The 16,020-nt window shown below is 41.2% G+C and overlaps 2 protein-coding genes across 2 annotated transcripts in view; one reads left to right on the plus strand and one right to left on the minus strand.

The window, feature by feature from the left end:
- Positions 1 to 10,614, plus strand: part of lrtm2a (leucine-rich repeats and transmembrane domains 2a) — a 28,793-nt gene extending 18,179 nt beyond the window's left edge. The window contains exons 3-7 of the mRNA XM_037122104.1: positions 2,073 to 2,299; positions 3,145 to 3,270; positions 3,755 to 3,843; positions 4,970 to 5,127; positions 6,259 to 10,614. Of these exons, the coding sequence (XP_036977999.1) occupies positions 2,073 to 2,299; positions 3,145 to 3,270; positions 3,755 to 3,843; positions 4,970 to 5,127; positions 6,259 to 6,782 (1,124 nt within the window). The 3' untranslated portion in view covers positions 6,783 to 10,614. The remainder of the gene's footprint in view (positions 1 to 2,072; positions 2,300 to 3,144; positions 3,271 to 3,754; positions 3,844 to 4,969; positions 5,128 to 6,258) is intronic.
- Positions 1 to 16,020, minus strand: part of cacna2d4a (calcium channel, voltage-dependent, alpha 2/delta subunit 4a) — a 90,879-nt gene that overhangs the window by 51,023 nt on the left and 23,836 nt on the right. The window contains exons 27-28 of the mRNA XM_037122103.1: positions 15,472 to 15,606; positions 14,460 to 14,528 (exon numbers count right to left, since the gene is read on the minus strand). Of these exons, the coding sequence (XP_036977998.1) occupies positions 14,460 to 14,528; positions 15,472 to 15,606 (204 nt within the window). The remainder of the gene's footprint in view (positions 1 to 14,459; positions 14,529 to 15,471; positions 15,607 to 16,020) is intronic.

Raw genomic sequence — 16,020 nt, forward strand, 5'->3', positions numbered from 1 at the left:
AGCGCTCCGGAGCTTGTTCTCACATCATTCAGCCCTCCTATCTACTCTGAATGCATTACTCATCATTTATCATTAATTAGACGGATAAGCTCACTGTCTATCCAGCGGTGTCACTGCAATTTCCTAACATTTTGTTCTCACTGGGAGCCCATTTATGACCAGTTTAAAGGGAATAAAACATTATTTTAATGGAATATATTAAGCATTCTCTCAACTCACTTAACCGCACCATTCCAAACTTCATATTTTATCGGTGATGAGATATGGACGCCCTGGGGAAATTCATGTCACTTTAGAAGAATGATAAGACTTTCATTACGCAGTCACTCATATCTTCTGATATTCATCAAGTCGGTTTTTGTTTTGTTTTGTTTTTTTTTATTTTAACACGATGTGGACTGGGCAGTAAAGGGCTGTTTCACAGAGTTTCATCACACTTGTAGCCAGACGGCCAAAAACATGCGTGGTGAGAGGGAATTCATTCTCGAATGTGAGCGAGAAGAAGGAGAGAGAAGATAGAAGAGAAGACAAATTTAGAGGAAAGCAGATGGACTAACAGAGAGAGAGAGAATACGACAACAGGGAGCGGGTGAGACACAGTGTGACAAAAGGCAATGGCACGCCGCGAATTAGATGCTAATAATATGCAGATGATGCAAGCAATGAAATGTGCTGGTGAAGCAAAGGGCCTTGTCAGGAAGTAAAAAGTGCTGCGTCTGTGTCGGGAGTTTAGACAGAGTAGTTTTCTTAATATCACGCTTTGCTGGTGCCAAACACGCACGTACGCACAGACGCACAAGCATATGCCCACACACACACACACATGCATACATAGGGAGATAAAGCGCAAGTCGTGCTGATAAGCCACTGGATGGAAACAAAGTCAGCCACTGTAACAAGACACTGAGGGAATACCGAGCACTGCTGAGAGACTTCAAGTGAAAGGGAATGAGAAAGATAAAGAGACTCAAGAGGGAGAAAGGGAATTACAAAGTGGAGAGACAGGCCGAAAGACGCAAAGACAGACAGGTAGAGAAACAAATAAGTATGAAACCGAATGACTGAAAGTGCCTAAAAAGACGGATGCAAACAAGGACAGAAAAGCAGCGCAAGACGAAAGAAAAATGTTATCTAGAGACAGAGGGCCAAAAAACAAAAACTTGAAACAGAATGAGAGAGGAAAATGGAAAGAAATGGAGATAATGAGTGGAAATGATGAAATGACTGTAGTCTGCTGGAAAACAATGAGTTGAAAATGAAATAAAACAGAGGGGATTTCCCTCCTCAGTGTCGCTCAGTCTGCTGAGGTACACACAAATACACACACACAGACGGATAGACAAAGAAAAGGTACAAAAAAAAAGTCGAGCTTTTATTCTAAGGAGATCGTTTAGTGACTTTGCAGAATCAGAATAGACTGCTGCCATGGAAATGCTGGCAAGACTCGGCTCGTCACACACAGGGACAAAAAATTAATATAACTAGTCTGGCCGTGTTTTGGTTCTGCGGTAATCTTTCAGACAGAATATGGCTTAAGCAGGATTTTTCCTCAGCTTATGATCACACAAACAGGCAGAATCAGAGCTCTGCGTGGTTTCTCGAAGTTTAAACATCTGTGAAAACCTTTCTCCAGTGGCACAAAATGGTGGAAATGGAAATTTCCTGTGTTGTTCCAGCATTTAAATAGCATATCAAAACCGCCTGGGGCACAGGAAGGTATTTCATTAGGCCTAAGATGCTGTTTCCTTCCTCTGCCTAGTCAGTCTGTTTTTTTTTTCATGTTTTTTATTTTTTCATTTAGAAAAACTCTATGAGCCTCTGTGCCAGAGATGGTTCGGGTTCTTCTTTCTGTACATCTCACAAAATCTACAGCAAGTTATTGACTAAATGACGGAAAGCTATGTTGACCATGTTTCTCATGGCACAAATGGCAAACTGAACTTACACATCCATTGTTTCTTCTACTTTATATTCAGTTCTTCTCTGCTCATCCTAACTGAATTTCACACTGAAAAGATCATTCACTGGAATGTCTAAATAATCATGTTTCTTCTCTCTCTTTTCTCCTCAAGTCTTCCTCTGCGTCCTCTGCCTACTGGCAGCACTGCTGCCGCCAGCCTCCTGCTGCCCTTCTCCCTGTCTCTGCTACACAGATGGACTGGTGGACTGTGGGGGCCGGGGTCTCTCGTCTCTGCCGCCCCTTCACCTCCTGCCTCCGGGGAGTCGCTCCCTCCTGCTAGCCAACAACAAGCTTGCCTTGCTGGGAGCCTCTGCCTTTGCTAACCTCTCCTCCCTGGAGGTCTGTGGCCCTTTGTTAACTGCTATAGTGAAAGTTTTGAACATGTTGTGTGTGTTGTGTTACGTGCTGTTCAAGGTGCTGTGGAGAGTGTTTTCTGCCCCCAGGACAAACAGTGATATGTACATTGAGACTGATATTGAGCACACTGCAGATCAATCTTTGCTCTCATTCTGCAAAGTTAAGAAAAGTTGACGTTTTCTACTCTCTATTAGCATATTGTGTGCAAAGCACAGCCAAGTTGGTATTTAAAATATAAGAGCAAAATATGACGGATAGTACTGCAACTGCCAAAAAGGCTGGATAAATCCAACCTCATTAGTTTCAACCTCTGGCTGTTGTTTACTTCCAGACATAAATATCATTACCGTTTGTTATTTAGTACATCAAATACAAAGAATTGTCAAAAACTAACAGTAAAATTTATTTATCTTAAAACTTGTGAGTCTATTCTTAATCATTTTGTTTGATAAAATATCCTTTATACTTCTACATATGTGACATAGCGTATAACCCAAAGGTAAATTCCCTAATTAGCTGACCTGAAAAACAATTTACTTACTCTACAGTATGCGGAATTTCTCACTTATACTACCATTGCACTAAATGTGAGTTACTCTGAATGAGTGTCAGCTTAAGGTACAAAATGTGCATTAGAGTTTTGAAGCACTTAATCTATTTTAATAGATTCCTTAAGGCCTTATGAATAAAAGTCTCTCAGAAAGGTTTTCTGATTTTTTACATTTCAATTTCCCATTCTAAATTCCTTTTTTTTTTTTAATAAGAGCGTCAGCTAAATTGCAAATGTGTATGTAAGTGAAAAAGTAATTTTACTGTGTGTATTTCAGGAGCTGGATCTCTCCAATAACTACCTGGACAATTTACCAGCTGGATTATTCAGAGACATGTCCAACCTGACGAGACTGACTCTGCACAACAACTCACTAACAGTCATGGACAGAGAACTCTTCCAGGTAGCCGCTAACAATTACACAACGCCATACTTGGAGCAGTCTATAGTACAACTCACTAACAAGGCCTTGACACTCTTGTTTGTCTGTCAATGTGTGGGATACACCATCAGATCAGTCAGTCCGCTAAAATACAGACACCACCGCTGATACACTGTTTCAACTCCTGGGTGAGGCTCTGTTTAGGAGCGGAGCCAACCTGAGCTCATATACAAGACTGGGCTCCCGTCCAGGTGGTAAATTAGTAATAAACCATTTGCTCAACACTTTCATCCACTTTTATCTGAACCAACGCAGCCCGCAGGATGAACTTGTGTCATGACTTCACTGGGGACCCTAAATTATACAAGATTAGCCCATCAAGTGATGCTATCTGTGCCTTTTGGCAGCAATTAAAGAAGCCAATAATACTAATATCAGTTCTGGGAGTGCTGTATTATATGAGCACAGATTGATAAATGAAAAGCTTGTTGTGATGTATCTCCAGGGTCTGGGAGGTCTTCAGAGTCTGGATCTGTCCCTGAACGGTCTGTCCTCTGTTCCTCTTGGGGTACTGGACGAGCTGCAGAGCCTCAGGTAGACACCAACACACACTCAAAATCAGTGTTCAATAAAATGTTTAAATCATTGTGATACACTGAGTGGAAATACATTTTATGATTAGCTGGAGTGATCACAAGAGAGAGACTGTGACTTAGTAAAAAGGTATTGTGAAAGTTTTAGGAAGTTGAACTTTTACCATCAAACTAGCACAATGTCTTACTGGAACTATTTAACCAGTGTTGCTATAGCAAAATAAGGCAATAAGTCCAGGGTAATATGGCTGAAATCAATATATTAAAGTGGCAATATGTGAGGATTTTGGTTGAGAATGTTAAAAAAAAGAAACAAAATTATCAACAGAATGTGTATAAATTGCAGTTTTGACATAATGTCTCTTGAAGTAATCAAGCTAACCAGCTAGCTCCCGCCCGTTCAAAGCTCCTGTGCTTGTGGTGTAAACACTTTCATGCAGTCTAAACCACTAGCTGCACAGTTAACTGAGCTAGCTAGCTATTTGTTTTGAGTGTGAAATTGTCAGGTGGCTTTAATATTCATATTCACAAAAAAGTACCTCCCAAATCAGTTTACGGCATTTAACAATATGGCAAATATATTTTTAATTAATTAATTAATTAACAGCTTAGATTGCTTGGAATAATTTTAATGACTGTAAAGTGTAAGCCTGACATGAATATTTTTCGTGTTGATTAATCTGTAAATTATCTTTATGATTAACTGTTTATTTGTTTGGTCTATAAAATGTCAGCAAATAGTGAAAAATGTCAGTGTTTCCTAAAGATAACTTCCCCTAGTGTCTTGTTTTGTCCATAACCCAAGAAAATATTCACATTAAAGAAGCTTAAAGATGATTTCTACTGTTTAGTTTTATTTCTTAATTTAGATCATAACATTTTGCAATTAATCTAACAGTTGACAAGTGTATTAATCATTGCAGCTCTAGCACAGTGATAAATCGTTTAGAGCATATCATCAATTTACAAGTAAAAAATTGATGCACTGAAACACTGATGATAAAGTTGAATTATTGCCCAATCACTGTAGTACAACACACATATTGGCTGACATTTTGGGTGTGCCACAAGGGGAAATTCTTGACTTCTGCAAATAATAAATGACTTTTATTCAAATTATTTCATAGGTGGCTGTCTCTAGCGGGTAACAGGCTTCATGGTTTGGAGAGGGCAGCATTTGAGCCGCTTGCCAACCTGCAACACCTGGAACTGGGACACAACCCCTGGGAATGTGACTGCAACCTCCGTGATTTCAAACACTGGATGGAGTGGCTGCTGTACAGAGGTAGATGTTTGATTTATGTTTCGAGGAGCTTTTAGAAGCAGCTTCCAGCTGCAGCACAATGTAACCGTGTGTGAACGCGCATTAGCGCGCTCATTGTGTGTACTGTGTGTGTTATCCACGTGTCTCTGCTGGCTGTTAATACATCAGATAACCACAGCTGCTCTCCGCTCTCTCTTCATGTGTAAAAATCTACATTCACCTCAGCGCCTCAGGCCTCAGCTGCCCTGCTAATGAAGCATCTCTTCTCTTTTCTGCTCCATTCTCCCCTTTGCTTTATTCTGTTCTCCTCTGCTTTGCTGGTTGCTACTCGGCAGCTCAGTTCGGTACACTTCAGACGGAGACCGACACACACCGGACGTGATAATTTAATAATCACCAGAGCAGCAGAGAAAATTACATGGGGGCTTTTTTCGTAGTTGGACACGAAAGCATGGCAGTTGCTGCTAAAAGGGTAGATGATGCACGATATGTGCAATAGAAAGTAATACAAAGCGCAGAACAAGTGTGAAATGCTTGTCGACAGCAGCCTGTGTTGACTTTTCTCTCCTGCGAACCACTTCAAGCACACGCAGCTGAGATATTTGGAGAGCGGGTGCTGTTTGCGGAGGGGATTCTTTTGTCACACGCTGTGATGAAAGCATCTGGGGCTAAATACCACTTCCCTCATACTGCCGTTTTTTATTATCCCACGTCCTTATCTCATTGTTTCTGTTGCTTTACGTATCCGAGGGCGCAGATCAACGTCTTCCGAACACGTGACCCGGAGAAGAATACTATGTGCAGAGACAAATGCAGCACGTGGTGATAACACAGTAGATCCCCCAGCCTCCTGCCGCCTGTGGGAATTAGTGACTCAGATATTTCTCTCTACCACACATACAGTAGAGCTCTGCTGAAGCTAGGCATGTCATCTCATGAATTATAGAAGGGCTTAGTTGAGGCTATCTCCAACTTAGTGTCGAGGGCACAGCAAACTCTGCGTGTGTGTTAAGTGATGTATGACTCATCCTCGTGTTGGTTCAAACACCCCCCTCTCTCTCAGTTAATTGGTAGTGCTTTAGAGGCATAAGGCATTTTATAAATGACCTCTTCCTGTCCTCCTGTCTCTGCACCTCTTTCTCTCTCCGTCAGGGGGGAAGGTGGACGCGGTGGAGTGCACACTACCGAAGGATCTACGTGGGCGAGACATCCGTGGCGTTCCAGTAGAAATGTTCAACTACTGCCTCCAACTTGAAGACGAGAACGGAGGAGGAGGAGGCGAGGGTTCCCGTTCTGGACAAGGGGGCGTTCCTCCCTGCAGCAGAAACGCTCTTAGCCCCAGTGGGGCAACACCAATTTCTGACAACAGCAACACTGCTGATGATTCCTCTTCAAACACGGGAGCTGGAGGAGGAGGCGGAGATGCCCCGTCAGATTGTGTTCGTGCCCGTTACCGGCCTGTGAGCGTGCGCCGCGCCATCGGCACAGTGGTGATTGCCGGCGTGGTGTGCGGCATCGTTTGCATCATGATGGTTGCAGCTGCAGCTTACGGCTGCATCTACGCCTCACTGATGGCCAAGTACCAGAGAGAGCTGAAGAAGAGGCAACCACTGATGGGAGATGGAGAAGCAGACGGGGAGGACAGGGAGGAAAAACAGATCTCGTCCGTGGCCTAGGGGAGTGACGGGACGGGGGAGGGTTGGCTTTTGAAAGGGTGAAGGTTGGAAGGGGCGAAAATTAAAAGGGCTTGAGGAGGAGAGAGATGGAAGCGCTTGTTTTATGCACACAGACAGTTATGGTATCTCTCCCTCTGACTCTCAAACTGACACCTTTCTCCCACTTTCTGTCTTCCTTTCTTGGTCCTCTTTCTATTTTTAACCTTCTCCCTCTGTGCCCTACTCTCTGACACACACATACCTTATCCTTTTCCTGATTTTTCTCCTCCATTTGGAGGCATTCTCACCGCAGTATTTGTTACTAATCATCCCTCCAACTCGCCTACCAACCACCTACTGCTGCTCTTGGCTGCCGCTGAATTCACCATTATATTGGCTGAGAAAAAGAATTATCTGGTACTGTCTCTAGCATAAAACATATAATTTAAGCTGTTGCAAGACACTCGTGGTGTACAACAGGTCAGTATTTATTAGCCTAGATGGAATTTTCAGGGATATACAGCATGTATGGGGTCAACAGGACCAAGATTCAGATTGATGAGCAGAATTTGTTGCATTAGGTAGCACCCAGCTCTCATTTTGTTCACATTTTTATGTCCTATCCAAAGCCAGTTCCTCCAAAAATCAAGACCCCTGCCCAGATTCCTTCACCCTTGCCTGGCCTAATGCTCCTCTGACGCTCCCTTGGACCTCAAAAAAGAAACAATCAGTGTTGGAAACCTTGGGGGCAATGAGGAAACGTGGATGAACACTAAGCGATGTCATTTATATAACCAAGGCCTCTCGAGTGCTTTGTTGCAGAGAGAATACCGGGGGTACATACGGATAATATGTTAATAGGAGATCAAACACAGAGCCTCCTGAGTCTGTCGTCTCTTGAGACTTGTTAGGGATGTTAAATATGGAACAGGATACCATTTGAATTGACAAAATGATCATTCATTGACGAATAGACCTTTTAAAATAGGTTGCTGGTGTAGAACGGTTACATCTGGACCAGATATTTTTTTCCTCCTTGATCTTCTATGGACCAATAACATCCTCCAGGCGTCACAGCCTGGAGCCGTATATGAGATTCTACAATGAATCTTAACAATCAGCTCAACACAGAACTAACCATTTTAACTGGAATTAGCTGTGTTTGTCACTTTTCCTCAGAATGAAGGGAGGCTCTTGTTTCCTTGATCCTTGATCTATTTCTGGACAGACCAAAGCCCTCTTATTGGGGTGAAAAAGTGGTCAAACAGATTTTCTGGTATTTCTTTGACTAAGCTTCCAGGCTGGTTCAGAAATGTATTCACAATGGTTTTAATGAAGTTGTGGAGATTTTATGGACCACAGACTTTGCTTTAAAGCAAATATTCTTTGTTCAGAGCAAATTTTCAGACTGGTTTCAACCCTCAGAGGTGAATGTTTGCTACTTTGGCATGGAAGCACTATCTCAGAGAACCCTGTCTCCTGGAAAGGACTACAGAACTTCATCTAAGGACTACAAACTTCAGACTTCCTGCACTTTATTTCCTTAATCAGATCCCCTCTGGCCTCCCTCTTCCTCCTCCCTTCCCTGTCTTTCTTTCTAAAATGGACGTTTTTGCCCAGAGGGATTATAATGAACAAGGGATTAAACAAAAGGACGCTGCTATTTCCCCTCCTCCTCCTTCTACTTATCATCCCTTTATCTCGCCATCCATCTTTCCATCCAGTGCTATTTATGGAAAGTTTTTCACGCTTCCTCCAAGACTTCCACCTAGTTTCTCTCCTCTCATCCACCCCTCCTCTCATACTGTTGTCCTTGTGTTTTTCCTGAAAGGTAAGCAATATGCAATGAAGGTCGCGTCACCTTTACGTGAAGATTTTGTTGCAGCCAAAGAGTTCCTCTGTTGTAAACTTAGTAACCATTACTCAATCAAAATGAGCACTCTTAATGCATTCACAAAAAAGGTTTGTTTGTTCGTTTGCTACACATAGTTTCTTTATTTATGCCCTGAAATATCTGTTTAACCTTCAACATTTTACGGTTGTGTCTTTGGTGATAAACAATCCAAAAAATCTGACTTTCATTGCATATTGCTCCCCTACAGTAGGAGGACTATTGTTCCCTCTCAATTTTAAATTGGCTGGAAATAAACTTATATCAAACGTGTGTTATCTTATACCCGGATATGATGCAGATAAATATTATCATACTAGTCTCTAATATGGTGTGTTGGCCCAACAATCCCCAGAATGTTTTTTGATGTAGCTGTTTATCGTTTTCTGTATCAGTTCATGATGTATGTCCTTTGTTGTGTTAATGACTTCTATGTTTTGTTTTGTTTTAGGTTTTAATATCTCTGTAATGTTTGTTTATTTGTTGTGTTCATTTATTTGTGTTCAGTAGTTTGTAAAGTTTCTGCATGAGGCATAGAGAGAGTTTGGCCATTGACAGTAAAAAGGGCCCCATACTGCTGCCACGTCTCTGAAATACATCATTAGAACATTATTTAACATAGAGTTACATTTTTGTTTTGATATGATTGTTTTAGAGATGCACTGATGGACTTTCCGGGGACCGCAATAGGCCAGTTTTCAGCATGATTGGTCGGTCAATATCCGATGTATCCAATTCTGTGCTGGCCTGATTTATATACTTTTCGCCGGGGCCCCAATGGGACCGCCAGCCCGTACTGAAAGGAAGGAGCTAAATATTTGATGTTATTTACTTTTTTCGTTTTCAGCAGCGCATTAAAGACAGACTCCTTCCGTTTTTACTTTTCACAATAAGAGTCCCAGATATACCAGTATACATGCGTGATTGCTTATAAGGTTAAATTCACTTAGACATTTCATCAACAGGCCATTAAAATAATGTGTTTTTTTTATATTAATTATTCAATAGGCAATGTTTTAATACGAACATACAATTGAATTTTCCTTTAGAAAGAGCTATGTTTGTGTATGCTATTAGTTATAGAAAAATCCAATCGGTGCATCTCTGGATATTGTTCATGGAGTTTTATAGGACCAACTTTATCTTGGACAAATAATTTTTCATTAGAATTTATGGCGAAACATGCAGCCTGTATTGTAGCAGTCATTGACAACATGTTGTGTTTGAACCATCTATCGATATTACTTATGTAATAAAAAAGCCAAGGTTAATGCCTTGCATGAGATGAGACATGAGAGAAACCAGTATTGAAGACATACTATTATCTTCCACCGAGAATTCCATATTTGCATATAAATATTATTTGCTGGAGCTTGAGCTGGTGGGACGTCAACATGCACAAAAAAGATGGATTTTATGATTCTTCAGTCCAGTCCTCATCAAGTTTGCATTGCAAATTAAGTCTGGAAGCACTTTAGCAACATTGTTCAAAAGGAAAACCGTCGAAAATAATTTAGAAATAGATCTAAATCAATAATTGGCACTTCCAGGGCATGTGTGACAGCATAATAAAGTGATGTATACATGACAGGTATAAACATAGCCATGAATTCTAAAGGGACTCTGGGGCAGTAACTGAAAGAAAGGCAATGACTATACTCTGTCTATGAATGTAGAAACATCGTCCTCTCACCTCCTGGTCTGCAGGTCTCGTGTTGTTGGTAGCTAAGTATCTTAGCTAGCTGAAAACCTGTTCCTATAGCCTGTGTGTGTGTAAAGAATAATAAATTCTAGTTTGTTACGTAAAAACTGCAGCAGCCATGATGACTGAGGGCCTAAAAGACTATATTGCCTGGAAATCTATGGTGTGTTGTGCTATTATGATGATTGTGATTATGACGGTGATGATATGATGATGGTGACGAAGCATTTCCTGCTCAATATGCATTGATTTAAATAAAAAAAAACATATCACACTTATGTCAGATTTACATCCACCATGAAGCTTCGACAGACTACAACGTCTGTTTACCAAAAGCAGAAAACTGAAGTGGTGTATTTCACATAGTTGCGAGTCAAACAAAAATTCTATTAATGGTCATACAGAAAGCCAGATGTTGTGAATATATGTGTGAATATGATGTTGTGAGATGAAAGCAGGAACTGAAGAAGGAATAAATGCACAGGGTCAAATGAGATCATAAATCAGTCATGATAACATCTCGCCTCTATACTATACCTTATCTCATCTTCTCTGTCCCCATGCCCTTTACCTCCTCTCACCTCTCTCTTATTTCTCATCTTCTCTCTCCTCTCACTTATCATGTCTCCATTTATCTTTCTGTCGCCTCTCCTCCCATCATTTCTGTAGTCTTTTCACCTCCGTTTCTCTCATCTCTGCCTTCATTATCCTCTCCTCTGTTTGGTCCATTGTGTCTCTTTTTCACCCCGTTTTTATGCTTATTCCCCGCTTCCTCTCCTCCTCCCCCATGTCAAATATCCTCTCTCTAGCCTTTACTCTTTACATACTCCCTCTCTGTATGTTTTATTTACCTCCTTATCTCGCTTCCTTTCCAGTCTGCTTCTCTGTCAATAGGAGTGCATTAGGTTTATTTACATACAGCCTGTCACTTCTGCCACAGAGATATACTAATCCATTGCTGAGCCTTGGAGCAGCATAAACACAGTCTTTTTTGTAGTCACTGTTGAGTGATTTTGGATCAGTCCCTGAAATACCAAATCCCTGGCCTCCATCACCAGGAGCAAAAATTATATCTGCCACCAAATCAGCATGAAAGCTAAACACAAACTGCAAGGAGACACCAAGGGGGGGACACTGACCAGATTCTGTTCAGACAAACACTGACACTCAGTGGTCAGAAATGGAATTAAAATCTTGGTAGCTGCTATGCAAATATTGATTGTAATTTGCACTTACCAGACACTCTGCCATTTTCACTGACACAAAGCTACGTTGGATTAACTAGCATCTTCCCAGCTGTGTTCCTCATCAAGTGAGCATCTAATGATTCAAGAGGAGACACGCTGCTCCCCATAACTTGTTTCCGCACAAATTAACTTCAGTGAGAGGGTAGGATCACAGCGTTACGTACATGTCTACTGCAAGATACAAGTTTTCATCACATAAGATTGTTATGACGTAATGAATTTTGTGTGGGATTTGTAATCATGATAATGGTGTTGCTCTCAGAAAGTGTGGGGGGGTACCAAACTGCACAAAATGACAATTTCTACATGATGTTGCTTTCAGAAGGAACTTGTAATACACACATACATACAATAATACAGTTGTCATGCCAAAGGCGCGTACAGTAGAGCGTCCTGGCTATATGCATGTGTAATGAGGCAGAGCTACAAAATCCCCATGCTCAGAAAGTAAACCTGACCCACACGGATGCAGTACCACATCCATGTGAAGGGGAAAGTAAGTGTAGATAGATACAGGGAAAAAGAGAGTAATGAGGAGAGGAAAAAGGCTGAGCGAAAAGTGAAGCGAGACAGGTCTGACAGCTTCCGAGGAGAGAGGCCGAGAAAAGAGAGAGATGTACGTGAGGGTTTAACAGGGTGAGGAGGAGTGTCAAAGGGTGAAACACGATAAGTAGTGTGCGAATATGTGTTTGAGTGTGTGTGTGTGTGTGTGTGTGTGTATTCCTGGGTGAGGGTGCGTTAAAGAAAGTCAGACTGAGCGAGCCCATGAAACATTGATGCTGCTTTTCCCTCTATGTTTTTGTTAAAGTGGAGCTGCTTGTAGGAAAGCTGTCCCACTTAACATCCAGTGATGCAGCGGCGAAGACAAACTTCCACGTCCTCATACAGGTGACTAGTGTATGACAATGTACCATCTACATACATAGAGCTTCCAAGTCCATCCATCCATCCATTATCTGTACACATTATATGTACGCCGCTTAATCCTCTGCAGGGTCGCGGGGAGCTTCCAAGTAAATGCTGTTTTTAGATAAAATAGTTAATTCATATGTAACTAAGGAGGTACAGTAGGATATAACAGAGCTCTGGATTCGACATACTGTGACGTAAACGTTTCCAAAAAAGCAGAGAGAGAAAAGTGTGACGCAAAATGGGATAAAGAGAAAAACGGTAGAAATGAGAGGCAGTGAGATTAAGAGAGCAACAGAAACACATCTATTCTGAACTCTTTCTCACTTCTCCCTGCTCTCCCTGTTTTCCATTTCCAAACATAACATGATTTTCACACCTGAGACAATTTCCAGGAAAGCTGTGAAATACAGATAAGCGCGTGTGTGGAGGGTTTTTCTGTCTCTCTGTCTGCGTAATGAGACACCAAATGCATGAAGGTAGACACTCAGACAGCAAACATGCGCACACACGTACACACACACACACACACACACACACACACACACACTTACACACACACTCTCTAGAGAGCCCTGTCTCACCCAGATGATTATGAATGATGAGTGTGTCAGTCACAGATGGGCCTCCCAGGACAAAAACACACAGTAACACAAACATCAGGAAGCAGTGAAACAAAGCCAGAGACTATGAACAAGACAAAATACTCTCAATTACAGCCCCATAATCCTTTAAGAAAAGATACCACACTCTACAACCAGTAATGAATCCATCAATCAATCTGTAATGACATTAGATCTACTGAACAAACCAGACACAACACAGGTACAGTACTCTCCAAGCAACTCGGGTAAGTGATCACAATAAGAGCTGGCTCGCTGCATCAGCAGGCCGATATTAAAGGCTGATGCCTGGCTCAGATTCGTCTTGACCTTGGGAAGAGAACATTCTCATCCCAAGGAGCATTCTGGACCTCTTGACCATATCACATGATCTTCATCAGCAGATAGAGTTTGCTCAGTTGCCATGGCATTACATATTTCCAAATGTCTTATTCATTAGTGCAGTTTAGTCTGTTAAACTATCTACAGATGACCATGGAGTATGATGAAAACTCATTGTGTAAGACTGTTTTCTCAAATTAAAAATGGCAGCATTTTCAAGTAAACCTGACCTCAATTTTACTAGTGATGTAGATTATTGAATTCAAATAAAAAAAATTAAAATGAGCTCATAATCAATCATGCCGGTATGTTTGAAACAAGACAACTGCACTGTTTCTGTGAACCTCAGAGTAGCCACTACAAGTAACACTGATCAAGTTTGGTTCAAATCCTGATGACTGTTAAAACTGTTTATCCTGTGGTGGAAACATCTTAGACAAACTCTCACAAAATCCTCTTTGCCTCAAAATACATTGTTATCTTATCCAGAAAAATAAACTTCCAGTGAGTAAAACAATAGAATAAGCTTAAAGTGACAGAACTGTGAACCTAAACAAACTAAATTTGTTTTCTTCTCAACAATTTCAATGACCACAGATGCCAGTTTTTTGTCAGTTTGTCTCAGAGTTAATTCCATTACCCTTCACAAGTCTTACAGACGAATCAGCACATCAGTGCTCAAATGCTGATTGCAAGGTAACGCTACCACCAGTCTCCATCAAATCAGCAAATTCACATCTCATCAAAAAATCAACTCAAGGACAGTCAGTTTTACCATGTGAAACCACAGGAGAAGACAGACGGAGACAAGAGAGCCAAGAATGAAAGCACAGAGGATGCTTTAAACATCAAGGGATAAAGTGCTTTGCAAGAACAATGTCAGAGTTTAGAAAGAGAAAACACTGCAAGTATGTGTGAGGGAATGAGACGTGTGAGAGAGCGGGAACAGCAGAATAAAATGTGTGTAAAAGACAGTGTGTATCTAAAAAGAAATGATCTCCCTACCTCCAGCGATGGCCGTTTTCTTGCCCACCGTGACAGTGACAGCAGTGGTGGCAATCAGTATTCTCCCTGCTGGTAGAGCAACACACCATTAGCAAGAATTCATAGCACCTTATTAATACATGCATGTGGAAACATGGGCGCATGCAAGCGCACATCCCAAAAATACACTCATATTCCTTCTAAATATACACACATGCAGTGTGAGTGTGTGTATGTGCATGCACAGGAACTGAGAAGGAAAATGATCCCAGAATTATTCATTTTCTCACGTACTGAACACATCATTTGTAAGTCTGTGAACACTATCTGTGATAGTGACAGCTGAAGTGTTAGTACAGATATGCCAAAATGTGTTCGAAAATATGCAAGCGACAGATTGACTTGGTATTACCCAGTGGGTAATATTTAATAAAATCATGCATTTGTCTTCTGTGTGTCTAATCACAGCCATCCTGCCAACTGTCACCAAGCCACACATTCAAGCCAGAACGTCATTTTTAGCATTCATGAAACACAGAGTATGAGAACTAATCGACTAACACTCTCATAACAGAAGGCCTCTGTGTCGTGCACTATGTGATTCATGTGCCCCATATTTATATTTCTCTGAATATCATTGCCTCCATGACAACAATGCATTTAGGGACTTCTACGATTCTGATGACACTGTGATTTAATTCTGATTATTGTAACATAATGTAGTAATAGAATAACAGATGTAATAGAGCCAACAAACTCTATGAAAGCAGATTTTCTTTCTTTAGGATCCATCAAAGATGCATTTAATGCAAATGAACCAGACACCTCACTGGCAAGCCAAGAGGGGAGAGGAGGTTCTTTAGAGAGAGGAAAGAGCAGGAGAAGAAGAAAGAGTAAGAGGACAGAGCTAAAAGACTGCTACAGTGGGAGTTCGCAGCACTCATCATGCTTTGAAATCAGGGGTGAGGAAGAACGATAAGAGGATGAATAAAAAGAGGAGGCATGCCAAGAAGATGTAAAAGTTTTCCTCTACCCTCCTCCTCCTCCTCAACATCATCATCATCCGCCTCCCTCCGTTGCCTCCCTCCCTCCTCCGCTTGGAGCTCCAGCTCCAGCTCCTCTGCGCTCAAGGTGGCGCTATAGTCAGCCTCATAGTCCCTGAATATATCTGAACACAACAAGCTGTATCTAACATCAACCTAAAACATACATCACACCATTCCTTTCACATCTGTAGGACTCAACATATAATTTTAAATCATGTTGAGATATAGTGCATACATGCATCTATACATACTTAAAGTAAGAGAAGTGTATATACACACACCCTGGGCAGTATTATCAGCCTCATACTCATTGGACATGCTGTATTTCAATAAACTTGCATTTAACTCTGCATGTACTGAAGATTAAATTCCTGTTCTTTACTGCTGCCTAAAGTACTTTGCTATAAACATGTATTTCAAAAGCACTTAATAAATATATTTAATTTTAAGGAGAGCTAAATAATAAAATGAAATCCTGAGGCAGAGAAGGGCCGGGCTCAAAATCCCATCTGTTTACTGACTTTCATGTCTTGACT

Source organism: Acanthopagrus latus, chromosome 14 (genome assembly GCF_904848185.1).
Source record: "Acanthopagrus latus isolate v.2019 chromosome 14, fAcaLat1.1, whole genome shotgun sequence".
Taxonomy (NCBI): domain Eukaryota; kingdom Metazoa; phylum Chordata; class Actinopteri; order Spariformes; family Sparidae; genus Acanthopagrus; species Acanthopagrus latus.